Genomic DNA, 17,787 nt, shown 5'->3' on the forward strand with positions numbered 1-17,787 from the left:
GGATCCCTGCATAGAGCCTACTTCTCCCTCTGCTGTGTCTCTCTCTCTCTCGAATAAATAAATAAATAAATAAAATCTTTAAAAAATAATTATAATAAAAGAATATCAGTTGCAAAGCTGTTCTGATTTTTAAGAAACATCAACTCTTACTTTTCTCTTTGAAGACAAAATGATGCATTAAATTCAGTAAGACACCTTGCAAATTCGACACATGACATTTATGGTTTGGAAAAAGTCATGTACTACTGAAATAAATGTTTGACTGAGAAATACAGAATTAATTTAAACTGAATCTGTCCAGTGGTTGAATTTTTTGGTATATTTTTTATTGGAGTTCGATTTGCCAACATATAGTATAACACCCAGTGCTTGTCCTGTCAAGTGCCCCCCTCAGTGTTTGTCACCCAGTCACCCCAACCCCCCCTGCCCAATTCTCCTTCCACTACCCCTTGTTTGTTTCCCAGAGTTAGGGGTCTCTCAAGTTCTGTCACCTTCTTTGATATTTCCCACTCATTTTCTCTCCTTTCCCCTATAATCCCTTTCACTATTTCTTATATTCCCTGAATGAATGAAACTATATAATACTCGTCCTCCGAATGACTTACTTCACTCAGCATTACCCTCCAGTTTTATCCACGTTGAAGCAAATGGTGGGTATTTGTGTTTCTAATGGCTGAGTAATATTCCATCATATATATATATATATATATATATACCACATTTTATTTATCCATTCATCTTTCGATGGACACCGAGGCTCCTTCCACAGTTTGGCTATTGTGAACATTGCTGCTATAAACATTGGGGTGCGGGTGTCTCGGTTTTTCACTGCATCTGTATCTTTGGGGTAAATCCCCAGAAATGCAGTTACTGAGTCGTAGGAGTCGTAGGGTAGTTCTTTTTTTAACTCTGAGGAATCTCCACACAGTTTTCCAGAGTGGCTATACCAGTTCACATTCCCACCAAGAGTGCAAGAGGGTTCAGATGTCTCCAAAATCATTTCACAATAAAAACTCATAGACTAAGAACAGAGGAACACTTCAACTTAATAAAGAGCATCAAAAAATTTTATGCCTAATGACGAAATCACCTCAAAGACAAAAGACTGACGTGATATTATCAAGATTATGAGACAGGTCACTCATCCTCTGTCACTCCACAAAGAACAACAATTAGACAGCTATCTACAAGCAAAAATAGGCCTAAGAGCTATGAGTCCATTTAAGAAGCTTCAACAGCACAGTGATCAAAATCCTGAAGATATAGCAGCAATGTCCACAATAGCCAAACTGTGGAAGGAGCCTCGGTGTCCACCGAAAGATGGATGAATGGATAAAGAAGATGTGGTTTATGTATACAATGGAATATTACTCAGCCATTAGAAATGACAAATACCCACCACTTGCTTCAACGTGGATAGAACTGGAGGGTATTACGCTGAGTGAAGTAAGTAAATTGGAGAAGGACAAACATTATATGGTCTCATTCATTTGGGAAATATAAAAAATAATGAAAGGGAATAAAGGGGAAAGGAGAGAAAATGAGTGGGAAATATCAGTGAGGGTGACAGAACATGAGAGACTCCTAACTCTGGGAAGCGAACAAGGGGTAGTGAAAAGGGAGGTGGGCAGGGGGATGGGGTGATGAGCACCTGAGGGGGCACTTGACAGGATGAGCACTGGGTGTTATCCAATATGTTGACAATCGAACTCCAATTAAAAAAGTATACCAAAAAATCCTGAAGATAACTTACAAAAAAAGTAGAGAAAATAGCTTCATTTTGCCTGCATCACTCCATGACCCAGGCCAGCACTGCTCAGCATCAAGAGATACTCCTTGACCTGAGATACTTCCCAGTCCTGGGGAACAGCAGAGAGAACATTAGACTCAGCCCTTCAGGACATGATACAAATGACCTGCTTTAGTTTCAAACCTCCAGAGATCGGCAGAGCTGACACATCTAGACATGGCTAGGATCAAAGAAGACCAAGACTACCAGCATTAGCCATGTGGCATGAGTGACCATGATTCTCTGAGTCCTTTTCTGCAGAGGACCCTAGCAGCCTTAACTGCTTGAGAACCAACAGCCAGCCCAGCACTGTGTACCCTCTAAGATGTTGTTGCTGATATTCCCACAGGTTTTCACATTTGCAGACTCCAGCTGCCCCAGACTCTTGCTTAGTTCCATCTACTCTCCCTTGAGTCACCTCAGCAGTGCCACCACCTATACCCTGAGCCTCAGAATCTCACCAAGGGAGCCTTGGCATATGTACAACATCATCCCAGGCCCATTAGCTTTCAGGTACCTGAGGCCATGCCTGACACCTGTCACTACACTGAACTGGCGCATGAGACCACAGCTAAACCCTGAATTTTATATCTACAAACTGCCAGTCCAAACTCCAGTCATGAACCCCCACTGCTGAGCATACAGTAGTGGCTAACCATAAAGCAACATGAGTGCACACAGACAGCCCAGGCACGCAAAGTTACCTGGGTCCCACAGTTGGTCACAGTCCCCACTGCTCACCACAGCCCTGTTGGGGTATGTGCTTGCTTGCAGCCCCACAGCTGAGTGTGTGCATTGCATCAACTCTTTCTTTAAGAGATTTTATTTATTTATTCATGAGAGACACACACAAAGAGAGAGAGGGAGGGAGGGAGAGAGAGAGAGAGGCAGAGACACAGGCAGAGGGAGAAGCAGGCTCCATGCAGGGAGCCCGACGTGGGACTTGATCCCAGGTCTCCAGGATCACATCCAGGGCTGAGGGCGGCGCTACACCATTGAGCCACCAGGGCTGCCTTATTGCACCAACTCTTGCCACTCTTCTCCTTCCCTGGTCCCATGGCCCTGGATCTGGTGGTGTTGCTGAAGGCCCTGCAGCTACTAAGAACCCTCCACTGTACTTGCTGTTAAGGATCATGCAGTTGCTGATATTATGGCCCCCCCAAATCCTGAACCAACCATGACCTCTTGGATTATTTCAAATTATCCAGTCCAAGAGGGGGGGTGGAGGGAAGGAAAGAACTTGGGGGAAAAGCCTACAGGACTTATAGGACACCATAAAGTGAAACAATATTCACATTATGGGAACCCTAATAGAAGAAAGAAGTGGGCAGAATGCTGACTTAAAGGAACAATGGCTGAAAACTTCTCAAATCTAGGGAAATATATGGAAATCTTGGGATATGAAGGTTAGAGTTCCCTATCAGATTTAATCCCAAAAATACTTCATCAAGACATTGTAATAAAACTAAAATCAAAAATTAAAGACTAAGAAAAAATCGTGAAAGCAGTATGAGGAAAGGAGCTCATCACCTACGAGCTAACACCAGGAGGCTATCTGTGGATTCCTCAACAGAAATCTTGAAAGCCAGAAGAGAGTGAGTGATTTATTCAAAGTACTTTAAAAAATATCAATCAAGAATACATTACCTTTAAACAAAAAATTTTAAAAAGGAATACCTTACCCAGAAAAACAGAGCTTTCAGAACTGAGAGATATTTCCAGACAAACAAATGTAGAAAGAACTCATCATAGGGATGCCTGGATGGCTCAGCAGTTCAGTGACTGCCTTTCACCCAGGGCATGATCCTAGGTGTCCCGGGATTGAGTCCCACATCGGGTCCCTGCATGAAGCCTGCTTCTCCCTGTGCCTGCGTCTCTACCGTTCTCTCTCTCTCTCTCTCTCTCTCTCTCTCTCTCCCCATGAATAAATAAATAAAATATTTTAAAAATATATAAATAAAAAAATAATTCATCATGACTAAATCTGCCTTACGAGAAATACTAAAGGGAATTCTTCAAGCAAAAAAAAAAAAAAAAGGACACTTGCTAGTAACATGAAATCACATTAAAGTATAAATCTCACTAGTAAATGTAAATATATAGTCAAATTCAGAACACAGTGATATTGTATTAAGATATGCAAATCACTTATGACTAGTGCAAAGTTAAAAGACAAATAATTTTGAAAACTCTAGCTAAAATAATTTGTGCACAATATAAAAATATGTAAATTATGACAACAAAAATATAAAACTGGTGGCGAAGGAGTAAAAGCATTGAGATTTGAATGTAATCAAAGCTAAGTTCTTATTAGCTTAAATAGATGGTTATATGTAAGATGTTTTATGTAAGCCTCCTGGTAACTGCAAAGCAAAAAATCTAGAGTAGATATGGAAAGGATAAAGAGAAAACAATCAAAGCATGTCATTATTTTTAAAAAACCATGAAATTACAAGAGAAGATAGAAAGAAGGGACAATTGATCTATGAAACACCTGGATTAATGAAATGACAATAGTAAATACTTACCTACCAATAACTACTTTAAATGTAAGTGGACAGATGAGTGGATAAAGAAAATGAAATATTACTCAGGCTTAAAAAGGAAGGAAATCTTGCCATTTCCAAACATGGATGAACCTGAATAACATGGACAACAGGGTAGGAGCACTAAACCAGACACAGAAGGACAGGTATTCCGTGATCTCACTTATAAGTGGAATCTAGAAAAATAAAGTCAAGCTCAGTACCAGGGGGTAGAATGGTAATTATCACAGACTGGGAGGAGGGCAAAGGACAGATAGAAATCAAGCAGTACAAACTTTTAGTTATAAGATGATAAGTTCTGGAAACTGAATATATTGCATGGTGATATTAATCACTAATAATGTGCTGTATACTTGAATTTGCTTTAAAAGCAGATCTTAGGGGCACAAGGGTGGCTCAGTGGTTGAGAGTCTGCCTTTGGCTCAGGCATGATCCCAGGGTCCTGGGATTGAGTCCCACATCAGGTTTCCCATGGGGAGCCTGCTTCTCTCTCTGGCTATGCCTCTGTCTCTCTCTGTGTCTCTCATGAATAAATGAATAAAATGATTTTAAAAAATAAAATAAAAGTAGATCTTACATGTTCTTACCACACACAAGACACACATATACAAAGTAAATCTGAGTGGTGATTGATCTATTAATTCATTTGTCATAATCACTTTACAATGTATACATAAATAAAAACATCATGCTTAAATATATACAGTTTCCATTATAAAAATATGTATTAAAATGTTTAAATGGTTTCAGAACAAAAAAAAAGTCCACTCCCACCACTCCTATTTTTAACATCATACTAGAATCCTAGCTAATGCAATAAGACAAAACAAAGAAATAAAAGGCATACAGATTAGAAAGATAAAAATTGGAGTGTTCCTATTTCAGGTGACCTAATTGTCAATGTAGAAAATCTTGAGGAATATGAAAAAGAACTTGAGATGTGTATTTAACAAGATATATATGGTTTTCCTGTGCTGAGAACTAAATGTTGGTGAAAAGAATCAAAGAAAACCTAAATAAACACATATTGTGTTTGTGCATTGAAAGACATGACATAGTAAAGACATAGATTTTGCACAAATGATTGGTAGGTCTAAATCATGTCTTACAAAATCCTGGCAAATATTATATAAACACAGATAGGCTAATTCTAAATTTGGAAAGGCAAAGGAGCTAGAATACCTAAAACAATTCCAACAAAAATAAAATGGGAGGAATCACTGTTCATGACGTTGAGACTTACTATATAGCTATGGTAATCAAGAGACGGTGGCACCAGTAGAAGGATAGATACAGAGATCAATGAACAGAAGAGAATGAAAAATAGGTACACACACACATAGGCCCAACTCAGTTTTGATACTGGTAGAAAAACAATTCAATGGAGGAAGTACAGCCTTTTCACAAATGGTGCTGGAGCACTTAGACATCCATAGGCCAAAACCAAAGATCTTTGACCTAAACTTCACATCTCTCATTAACACTAAAAATTGACACAAAATGTTAAATGTGAAACATAAGAAGATATGAGTTTACACTATAAATATAAAACGTAAAACTATATACTTAAATGTAACACATTTGCTTGGAGAAAATCCTTGAGACTTATGGCTAGGTGAAGATTTTTCAAACTTGATGCTTAAGTCACAATCCATAAAAGGAAAAGAAAGGATAAAGTAGCCTTATCAAAATAATTTAAGAAGTGTTTGCTCTGCTGAAGACTCTGAGTCAATGAAAAGACAAGTTACACACCATGCCTATTAAAGAATAGGAAGAAGGAGAGTTCCAGGGGTGGAACAGCTCTGTAACATCCTTGGAGTGGTGGATTCAAAAGTCTACATGTAAGATAAATGTTCAGAGAGCAGCACACACACACACACACACACACACACACACACACATACACAAATGAGTACATATAAAACTGTTGACAACTGAGTAAGCTCTGTGGCTGGAACCAATGTCAATTTTGACTTGGACCTTGTACTATAGTTATGCAGGATCTTACCTTAGAGGAAACAGCTTGAAGGTTACATGGGACATCCTGTGACAACTTCTTGTGAATCTATTCTTATTTCAAAATAAAAGTTTTATGAATAACTATGTAAATTTAAAATAAACCCATGCCTACCCGCCGGTTTGTGAAGACAGAATAACATTCTTTCACTAGTACTGTTTTGATCATGTCCGGATCTGTGATAGCCAGCACAGGCTGTCGCCCATCATAAAACCTGTGTTGGGAAAACAGATGTGATTATACGTAACATGTTAGTTTTTGCAGCTGCAGCCATGCCTAGCAGTCCAGACTTTTATCCTCGTGGTACCTAATCCATTCTCTGAGATTAGGGTTAGAAATAACATTAGAACATTTATTGAGTATACATGCGTACGTGGATAGTTCCTGGACCATTCTCCACGGTTTTTTCTATGTTTAAAATATCTCAAATATTTTAGAATTATGTCAAGCATTTCAAATAATTTATCAAATATTATTAAAGAGGAAGTTAGGTTGGTAAATAACTGAAGGCAAGTAAATCATCTAGGAACAGAAAAAAAAAAAAAAAAGGAGAATCCACCTACCCAGTCACTAAAAATTGTAATGTTGAAGATATATCAAACACATGAAAGGCATGTGATAGAATATTAGATGAAGATTGTGCACACACTAATCACACATATGGAAGATGTGTCTACAAATGAAAAGACTTAGAATGCTCAAAAAGCGATGGCAATATTATAAATTATATCCTTGCCCTATTTTCTAAAATATGCTTCCTAGTTACATTTGAAAGGAAATATTATTTTAAATCTTAAGAGAGGTCCTTGAGAGCATTAAATCAGAAAAATTTGATACAAAAATAGAATTTAAAAACACAGAAAAACACATATAACTCATTTTAGATATATTTCTTTTTTATTGCTTATATTTTTTCATATATGTGGGTTCCAAGTGGAAGTTCCTTGGGCTTCATGTAGGTGACAACCCATAGCATTAGGGCAAGCCAACTTTTGGATATGTCTCACACAAAGCTGACTGTATGTGATCTGTCCAAATCCTGTCTGACTTCCTGTCTGTCAGTATGATCTACCTGTTAATAGGAATCTGTCACCAGCATCAGGTTATTATAAGCTTAGTTACACCATAAATAAAATTTCTTTTGTTTCCACTATAAATCATTTGCATTTATTGAAACATAGTGAAAGATTTTCCACAAGTCTCCTGTTATTTCTTTGACATCACAGAGGAATCTCAAATGGTTTTGTGATCACATCTAAAATGGATGAGATCGCTACACTAAATGCTACTATCTCAAATGGCATTCTAAAATTCAGAAGGTTTCAGGGGTGAAGACAACATTTAGTGTTGATGCAGTGATAGAAATTACTGAGGGGGCACTTATGTCAGCTCTTCCAGCAGCCTGATCATAAGTCTTGGATGATTCCCCTTGTCTCATCATGTTCGTTCAAAACATGTGGATGGACAAGGAACAGTGGTTTTGTGTTACTCTTTATATTCATCCCTAATATTGTTTCCACTACCAGTTAAATTCAGATTCTTGGGACCCAGCCCACATCCTTCAGATTTGGCATTCCTGGGGATGGAAACGAATCTGCATTTCTTTATACATTTTTTAATCTTTATTTTTACATTTTTTAATCTTTATTTTTACATTTTCTAATCTTTAATTTAAATTCAATTTGCCAACATATAGTATAACACCCAGTACTCATCCCAACAAGTGCTCTCCTCATTGCCTATCACCATCCCCCCTCCACCTCCTCTTCCTCAACCCTTTACTTGTTTCCCAGAGTTAGGAGTCTCTCATGGTTTGTCTCCCTCTCTAATTTTTCCCACTCAGTTTCCCTCCTTTCCCTTATAATCCTTTCACTATTTCTTATATTCCATGTATGAGAAAAACTATATGATGATTGTCCTTCTCCGATTGGCTTATTTCACTCAGCACAATACCCTCCAGTTCCATCCACTGGAAGCATCCATTGAAGCAAATGGTGGGTATTTGTCTCTGAAACATTGGGACACCTGCACCCTGATGTTCATAGCAGCAATGTCAAAAATAGCCAAACTGTGGAAAGAGTCACGATGTACTTTGACAGATGTATGGATAAAGAAGATGTGGTACATATATGCAATGGAATATGACTCAACAATCCTTTTTTACTCTTGTAAAAAAAACAAGAGCATTTTTAACAAGCTCTCCTAGGAGGTCTTATCCACAGCCAAGATGAGAACCAAGTACTAAGGACAGAACTGGGGCTACAGATGTAAGACTGGATCCATCCAGAGCTGATAAGTACTGAATATAGGAAGGGGCAGTGGAGCTGAACCAGGGTGATTCAGAGATCTATCTTCTTTCAGCTCCATCATGTTACTATGGGCCATGCCACTCAGAGACATTCGATTTCTAAGGATGTGATCAGAGAAGATAAAGAGGTGCAGAGTGATACAACACTGGCTGTGATCATCACATCACCACACTATACTCCCTAGGTCTGGTTCATACTTAGACCCGCACACCTGGTAACACATGGGATTTCAGGAAGGGAGACTCAGAAGCTTTACCACAGCAGGCTTCATTCCTAGTGACTCTCAACAAACTATCTACACCACGGGGGCCTCATCACAACAAGCCTATCCAATAGAAAGTTCCAGAATACTCACCCCCACATTCTTCCATACTTACTAAAACATTTCATGTCAAAAACATAAAAACCCTGCAAGAAGAAACAAAACATATTACTCACCTAAATGTTTAAGCCCTATGTGTAACAGGGACCAATATGACTTAGATTGCATGAAATAAGGCTTACTACCTCCCACTGGCAGAGGGAAGCTCTGATTTATAGGCATCTTACAGGAAAGGAAAGAAAACAGAAGAGATCCTGGAAGAGAGAATTTCAAGTCCCTCTTGAATTCTCTATGAGTATTGTAGATACTGGACATCTTACCCTGTCTCTGAGGACTGTGTAACCCCTGTCTGTCTGATGTGTTTGGCTTGTGTGTGTCTTTTCTCTAAATCTCAGAACCCTCTGAAATACTACCTCGGAGCCACATGGGAAAATGGGAGCTGAGGAAAGTGAGCATGGCCTCCACACGCTGAACACCCAGTTACCACTCTGTTCATTGATCAATATGAGCCCTATGAGATGTCAGTGGATTTAGGGTATTAAGACACCAGCGGCCTCTTTTAATCTAGCAGTTGTACAAATTCTAACACTATTGTTGACTGAACAAATGAGAGATGAATGAATGAATGACAAGGTGGAATCCCGTTCCGGTCCACCATCTCAACATGGAAAAGGGGATAATGCCACCACTCAACAAAGGGCAAAACAAACTAAAACACTTGATATGACTTCTCACTTCTATCACTTAAAACAAAACAAGACACTTCCTGTCCCTAAGTTTCAACTGTGATTTTGATGTTTTAACCATGAAAACAGGGTCCCATAAATGTGGCTTTTGGGATATAGGTACTAAGGAATTGATCTAGGGCAAGTGGAAAAGAAATTATTGCTTTTTTGGAAAGAAAAAGCCCAGGAAGTTCTGAGACAGTAATTGGGCAACGGAGGGTCTCAGCAGGGAGAACTGAGATCTGGGAAACCAGCCTCACATCTGTGGGAAAAGAACTCCACACCAGAAAGCAGCCTGCAGATGAGACTCTGCCTGCTGGCCTTCTGGACGTGAGCTCCTAACCTTCTATGCAGGGCCTGAACCTTGGACGAGGCACCAAAGCTGGATTAGCCACAACAGCTCTATGAACATCAGTCTGTGTGTCTTCTAGTACACTCCATTCAGTATATTAACTTCTTAATAAATTTGTCAAAGCATTTCTTTTCTAGTGATTTTGTATAAGTGGTTCTACCTTTGTATGAAAAACAACATATATACACACAACTCATTCAAAGGTTAAATTCTTTGGGTCAAGGTCAAGACAAGTACCATCTGCCCTTACCAAATCTCCCTCCCTCCTCAACTCACCCAGAAGTTACCTACAATGAAGGTAGAGAAGTAAAGCAGAGATCTCTGGTTCAACCTCTCAAATCCCAAGAGATGTCACCATTAGCAAAAGGAGAGTTAGGGCTTGGAAATAACTGCAGAGGCTTGGCAATGCTTGTGAAAATTCAACGATGTGCAAATTCCCCAAAGGTGAATCTTGGGCTTCCCAATAATCCGAAGTTCCAGAGCTCTCCAGGAAAACAAAAGGCTACCCAGAGCTTGTACGGTGAACATAAAGGTCTCACTCTGGCCTACAGCTTAGTGGACCACTAGCATGGACCCCCTTGATGCTTTTCTTCTCATACAGTATGATTATGCTCTCCTAGGAATCTGCACCTGCCAGAAACAAAAAGCCTCTTCACAATGCTAACAAGCTCGAATGTCAAGTTCCGTGTTGAATTAGCCAGAGAACTGGGCTGCCCACTGTGGCAAAACCTGAGGCTCAGAACAACAAACAATAATGCCCTGGGGTAGAACTAGCCATGTACTGTGTGCAGCCACTGACACCATTTATGGGAAGTCTGAAACCTAAGCACTTCCTCATGAGGAGGAGCATTTTTATTATGAAACTAAGCTGTGATTTGCAACCACAAGAAGAAAAAGAGGGAGATCAAACACTTACATTACGGTAGCCCAGAGCAGTTCCCACAAAAGGCAGAGGTGTTGGCCCAGGAATTCCCAGCTTCCTAAAAATCCCATGTGTGTAGGTCCCATACCTACAAAGTGAAAAGAAAGCCAGGTCACAGGGATGGTGGAATAGATGCTGGAGCTAGCCAGTCATTGACAGAGAACTGGGACAGGCAAGGGAGGGAGGTAACACGCAGGCAAGAAATAATGATAGCAATTTCAATGACAGTAACACACTTATTCATCATCTCCTTTGCCACCTTCACTATAAGACTCACGGAACAGGATAATTAGCTAAGAGCAGCTGAAAGCTTCATAGTCACAATCCTAAAGTGAAGATTTGATAAGTGTTTCAACAGTTGAGTGTGGAAAAGGTTCCTAAAAGGTTTATGCCAACTTCTTCCAGGAATTTCACTCATGCTTATTTAATAAATGATTCTTCCATAACTTTCTCTAGAGTGGAAGAGAAAAAAATTCTTTCTGCTCCAAAGATGATATTTTGCTTAATTATATTCACTCAGTGATAGAATGTTCATAAGAGCCTACTGTGAAAATGTTGATACAGCTTGCTCAAAGACTTCTGTGATTTTCCTTCCTTGTAGGACCTATCACTGTGTGAGATCTGGTCCTTCTTAATTATCTCTTCACTGAGACACTTTGAGCAATGACACTCTTGTCATTTCTATACAATGAAAACTGTGTCCAAGGCTCCACTGACCTCATAGAAAAGTGAGATACTTTTAGCTCTACCCAAGTCTCTGTTGTCAGGCACTCTGGTTCTCTTGAGCTACAGAGAAGGGGGACTGACAAATATGTGCCCTAAATGATTCCATATAAAAGAATCGGTAAGGAAACAATCCACTTCCAAACCATTCTTCCCATCGTGGCATCAGGTCCTTCAATCTGTGATACTCACCTGCTCAGCACACTCCCAGGTACACTCATTTTCTTTTCAAGATGGTTACTCACATAGCAGTTAGTTTACTGAATCTGTGTGTCAACTATCTCAGAAACCCATTATGGATGGTGCTTCCTATGGCAGGTTTGCCTACAATCATCTTTCATGTGATTAGGTGTTGCTGAGAAATGACAGCATTGAAGAGGAAGAGAGGCTGAGGTTGGTTCATAGGCAAATTTGAGGTTTGACCCATAAGGCAAATTAAGAAAGTATGGTGGGAAAGGATGATGAGTAGAAATGGTTCAACAAGCCTATATGTGATTTCAGCTACAAGAGGGTTTTCCAAAGTCCTGATACCTCCAGTGGACAGCAGAATACATGCTATACAACAAAAATTAGTAATGACAAATGTTATTTTTTTAAAGATTTTATTTATTCATTTTTTATAATAAATTTATTTTTTATTGGTGTTCAATTTGCCAACATATAGAATAACACCCAGTACTCATCCCGTCAAGTGCCCCCCTCAGTGCCCGTCACCCATTCACCCCCACCCCCCGCCCTCCTCCCCTTCCACCACCCCTAGTTCATTTCCCAGAGTTAGGAGTCTTTATGTTCTGTCTCCCATTCTGATATTTCCCACACATTTCTTCTCCCTTCCTTTCTATTCCCTTTCACTATTTTTTTAATAATAAATTTATTTTTTATTGGTGTTCAATTTACCAACATACAGAATAACACCCATGGTCATCCGGTCAAGTGCCCCCCTCAGTGCCCGTCACCCATTCACCCCCACCCCCCACCCTCCTCCCCTTCCACCACCCCTAGTTCCTTTCCCAGAGTTAGGAGTCTTTATGTTCTGTCTCCCTTTCTGATATTTCCCACACATTTCTTCTCCCTTCCCTTATATTCCCTTTCACTATTATTTATATTCCCCAAATGAATGAGAACATACACTGTTTGTCCTTCTCCGATTGACTTACTTCACTCAGCATAATACCCTCCAGTTCCATCCTCGTTGAAACAAGTGGTGGGTATTTGTCATTTCTAATGGCTGAGGAATATTCCATTGTATACATAAACCACATCTTCTTTACCCATTCATCTTTCGATGGACACCGAGGCCCCTTCCACAGTTTGGCTATTGTGGACATTGCTGCTAGAAACATCAGGGTGCAGGTGTCCCGGCGTTTCATTGCATCTGAATCTTTGGGATAAATCCCCAACAGTGCAATTGCTGGGTCATAGGGCAGGTCTATTTTTAACTCTTTGAGGAACCTTCACACAGTTTTCCAGAGTGGCTGCACCAGTTCACATTCCCACCAACAGTGTAAGAGGGTTCCCTTTTCTCCACATCCTCTCCAACATTTGTGGTTTCCTGCCTTGTTAATGTTCCCCATTCTCACTGGTGTGAGGTGGTATCTCATTGTGGTTTTGATTTGTATTTCCCTGATGGCCAGTGATGCGGAGCATTTTCTCATGTGCGTGTTGGCCATGTCTATGTCATTCTCTGTGAGATTTCTCTTCATGTCTTTTGCCCATTTCATGATTGGATTGTTTGTTTCTTTGGTGTTGAGTTTAAGGAGTTCTTTATAGATCTTGGAAACTAGCCCTTCATCTGATACGTCTTTTGCAAATATCTTCTCCCATTCTGTAGGTTGTCTTTTAGTTTTGTTGACTGTATCCTTTGCTGTGCAAAAGCTTCTTATCTTGATGAAGTCCCAATAGTTCATTTTTGCTTTTGTTTCTTTTGCCTTCGTGGATGTATCTTGCAAGAAGTTACTGTGGCTGAGTTCAAAAAGGGTGTTGCCTGTGTTCTCCTCTAGGATTTTGATGGAATCTTGTCTCACATTTAGATCTTTCATCCATTTTGAGTTTATCTTTGTGTATGGTGAAAGAGAGTGGTCTAGTTTCATTCCCTTTCACTATTAATAAAATGTTATTTTTTTTTATTTTTTTATTGGTGTTCAATTTACTAACATACAGAATAACACCCAGTGCCCGTCACCCATTCACTCCCACCCCCCGCCCTCCTCCCCTTCTACCACCCCTAGTTCGTTTCCCAGAGTTAGCAGTCTTTATGTTCTGTCTCCCTTTCTGATATTTCCCACACATTTCTTCCCCCTTCCCTTCTTTTCCCTTTCACTATTATTTATATTCCCCAAATGAATGAGAACATATAATGTTTGTCCTTCTCCGACTGACTTACTTCACTCAGCATAATACCCTCCTCGGTGTCCAACGAAAGATGAATGGATAAAGAAGATGTGGTTTATGTATACAATGGAATATTACTCAGCTATTAGAAATGATAAAATGTTATTTTTAATTGGAATGAAGACCTTCTCTCTTTTCTGGAGGTTAGCCTTTAAGGCAGTAGAAATTCCAGATATTCTGTACAAATCCAGCAACTCTTATATAATCAAATAAAACTCCAAAACTGCATTAAGGGATCAGCAGAGGCACCTCAGCTGGGCCCAGCTGGGTGTTTGGATCCTTCCTCCAGAACAGTTGGACACAGGAGCACCAACTGCCAGGAGACGGGGTAGCCTCAGTCTCACCTCCATTCCTTCCTTGCCATCACCACCACAACAAATCGGTTCCTGTTTTGTTTCCTACATGAGCTCCCAATTGAGGCAAAACTAGTGCGTGATGTGTCCCAAGGAAAGATCTTGTCTAGTGTCTAGACCCACATGGCACCATATGTCATGGAGGATAGGCCAGGAAAATTTTTCTGATTCTTTCCAGCTTCCCTCTTCTCGGTAGATTAATATTGCTTTTGGTACAAATGAAAGGGTTAAAATAAAGCCACTCATTTTTATTGCCTTTACGTTGCATTGCATGCAGAGGGCACTGTCTACAGCTACTGAATCTTGGCTACACCAGTGTCTTCTAAGTCTACAGTGTTGTTTACCTGGTGATGACAGTATCCAGTGACAGCCCCACTGCCAGACAGACCACACACACTGTGACTTATGACTTACATGGTAACCCTGACAACTGGCTGCAAGCAGATGAGATGCTAACCCTGTGGTCCATTGATGACCACATCAACGATCCTGTGGGACCAGGATCAAAAAGAATCTCTGGGAGATCTGCTCTGAGGAAAGAATATTCTCCCGCTCCATCCCCAGTCCTACCTGGATGCCTCTCACATCAGTACTGGCTCAGTCTCGCTACCCCCCTGTGCTGAGAGGTTAAAATAACCTCCCGGTCACATGTATTTAAAAATATATATGACCTATATCGCAGAACTACGTGTGTGTACACTAATTTCATATCCTCAACATCACTCTAGAAGATGTAGGTTATTTACACTCTTTTGTAGTAAAGGCTGAACCAATAGCCCTCTTGTATCTTTCAGAAAGAACATGCTGGAAAGCGTCTTATGTCAGAAAAAATCTATAATTAAATAGAATGAGATTAAACCACATGAACTGGGCAGCACGGGTGGCTTAGCGGTTTAGCACCGCCTTCGGCCCAGAGCCTGATCCTGGAGACCCAGGATCAAGTCCCACATCGGGCCCCCTGCATGGAGCCTGCTTCTCCCCCTGCCTGTGTCTCAGCCTCTGTGTGTGTGTGTGTGTGTGTCTCTCTCTCTGCCTCTCATGAATAAATAGATAGAATCTTTAAAAAAAAATAAACCACATGAATTAATCTTAAACGTCATCACACAAAAAATGTGTTGCCATAGCACCAGGGAATCCTAACCTTTCTCTCAGGAAATGAAAATGAGGTTTTCATGTTCTATGTTCTTGTCCTCATGATTTCCTATTGTTAAAGAAAGTGAAATTGAAACAGAGGTGAAACGTGACATGGACGGTCCGTCCCTACCCACACTGTGAAACTCAGTCTTTCCCAAACTGCTCCATGATGCTGGTAATCCCACCACTGAAAGGAATTCATATGCTAGATGTTTGGATTCCTCCTCCAGTATTGTAATATAAAGACAAAAACATATTTAAAATCCAAATTGGCTTTCAGGGCTCTTTCTTGTGGCTACTGGCAGATTTCATATTGGGGGTAAAGAAATCTCTATACTGATGTTAACCCTCCCAGAGGGGGGTTAACCCTCCCAGAGACTAGAAGGAAAAGTTGAAATGAATAACATTTTAAGAAATCTGCCAAGTCTCCTCAGCTGTAAAGATGCTCATTTAGGGGTAAGGAGTACTGTATATTATGGGGGGTAGGGGTGGGGAATGGTAAGTAGAAGCGCAGAAAAGAGGGAAGAGACCTTTGGGAAGAAGAAGATGAGACATCCTCAGCCCTCCTCCCCCAAAGACTGGTTGCACCAGGTGCCTTGTGTATATGATGCCTGGTGGTGGAGTGAGGGGAGCAGGAGCCACATGAGTGACACAAGCCCAATTCTTCTATAATGTCTCTTATAACAGACAGAAAGGAGAAGGTGAAGATAGTAAGACAAAGACCTAAGTCACTCCCTCTACCTCCAGAATCGTCACAGCTTGGAAAAGGGATGAGGACCCCAGAGCACAGGGGCCTGTTGATTTTACCGTGCCTCAGCCAAATTCTACTTAATTAAACCAGGTCCCAATATATAGGCAATCAGAAGATCATCCCTAGGAGGAAATATCACTCTACCTTCTAGTTACAGAAGTTGGAGTCCAGTGTGGGGAGCACTTTTTCAGCAGATTTGGTAAGGCCAATAACAACCTCTTACGTGTTCCTAGTATGTATGAAGCATTCAACACAAGCTACATCCCCTTTGTTAACACTTTTGATCTTCAAAACAGAAAAGGAAAACAGGGTAGAGGCTAGTTAGCAACCCAAATCAAGGATACAGAGGCAATGAGCCTGGAAAGTTACTCACAGATAGAGGAGCACCAGGCTGATAGCCAGAAGAAGCCAGGTTTCTGTGGAAAAGCTTGGGATCAAGTCCATGACCACTCGTCCTCTGTGAATTCTCTGTACTTTCACTCAGCGGTGTGTGCTAGTCTTTGCTGGCCTTTTGTGCAGAGCTTCATTCCCACTTGTGGGGATTCAGTGAGACTGGAATATATATATACAGAAAGGGGGCAGGGCTGGAGCTACAGCCACCAGAAGGGTGACATGTGCTCCACCAGCTGGCAACCCCCCAGCCATGAGCATTGGCAAAGTAAGGTAAACAATTCCATTTTGATCTCCCATGAGTTCATACTCTGTGGAAATCAATAAACAACTCAGTGTCATCAGTAATCTCAAAGGTTACAGAAACTCATTAAAATCACTGTCCTTAACCCTCTAACCTGTCCTTGTCACCATGGTTCCCTGCACCCCTAAATATTTGAAATCCTTCAAACAAGCTAGGTCTACACATCTTTACCCATGTACTTTCCTCTGCCTACAAATGCTCCTGTGCCCCCTACAAGGATCCTACTCATCCTCCCACCCGGTTCCAATGGAATCCCCTCTGTTAGAGTCCTTCGTCACCAACTTACTTGAACAGACATAAGCACTTCCTTCTCTGGGAAATTCCTATTACCCCAACCCCAGTTCTATTGCTACCCTTTCTACCTTTGAGCCCCATTATGGTCTCACACCTATTTGCCTTACAGATAGAGAGCTTCTCAAGGGTGCAGTCTGGGTGTTCATCGACATTATGTCCCTAGTCACCTGCAAAGTGCTGTATGCTCAGAAGTTACCCAGAAAAGTTGGTAGAGTTGAGTTGGTAGAGGTGAAACTGCTAGGTTCCCTGTGTCCTTTCCATGTGGATCATTGGTGACCAGGCCACATTCCTGATGGGAGAGATCTGAGAACATAGCATCTGGAAATTGCACCTGCTCATTATCATCACTCTGACCCATGTTCTGTGTCTGCATGGCCTGAGAAACTGTGGATTATGTGGCATGACTCTGGAATCCCTGGGACAACACAGCCCTACAAATAGATAATTAAGAAAGAAGTGGCTGCA

General features: G+C 40.7%; 1 protein-coding gene across 1 annotated transcript in view; it reads right to left on the bottom strand.

Moving 5' to 3' along the window:
* Positions 1-16,980, bottom strand: part of LOC112663009 (cytochrome P450 3A12) — a 37,832-nt gene extending 20,852 nt beyond the window's left edge. Inside the window, exons 1-4 of the mRNA XM_035717780.2 lie at positions 16,708-16,980; positions 10,977-11,070; positions 9,017-9,069; positions 6,467-6,566 (exon numbers count right to left, since the gene is read on the bottom strand). Coding sequence (XP_035573673.2) covers positions 6,467-6,566; positions 9,017-9,069; positions 10,977-11,070; positions 16,708-16,778 — 318 coding nt within the window. The 5' untranslated portion in view covers positions 16,779-16,980. The remainder of the gene's footprint in view (positions 1-6,466; positions 6,567-9,016; positions 9,070-10,976; positions 11,071-16,707) is intronic.
* Positions 16,981-17,787: the final 807 nt, after the last annotated feature.

Source organism: Canis lupus, chromosome 6, assembly GCF_003254725.2.
Source record: "Canis lupus dingo isolate Sandy chromosome 6, ASM325472v2, whole genome shotgun sequence".
Classification (NCBI taxonomy): domain Eukaryota; kingdom Metazoa; phylum Chordata; class Mammalia; order Carnivora; family Canidae; genus Canis; species Canis lupus.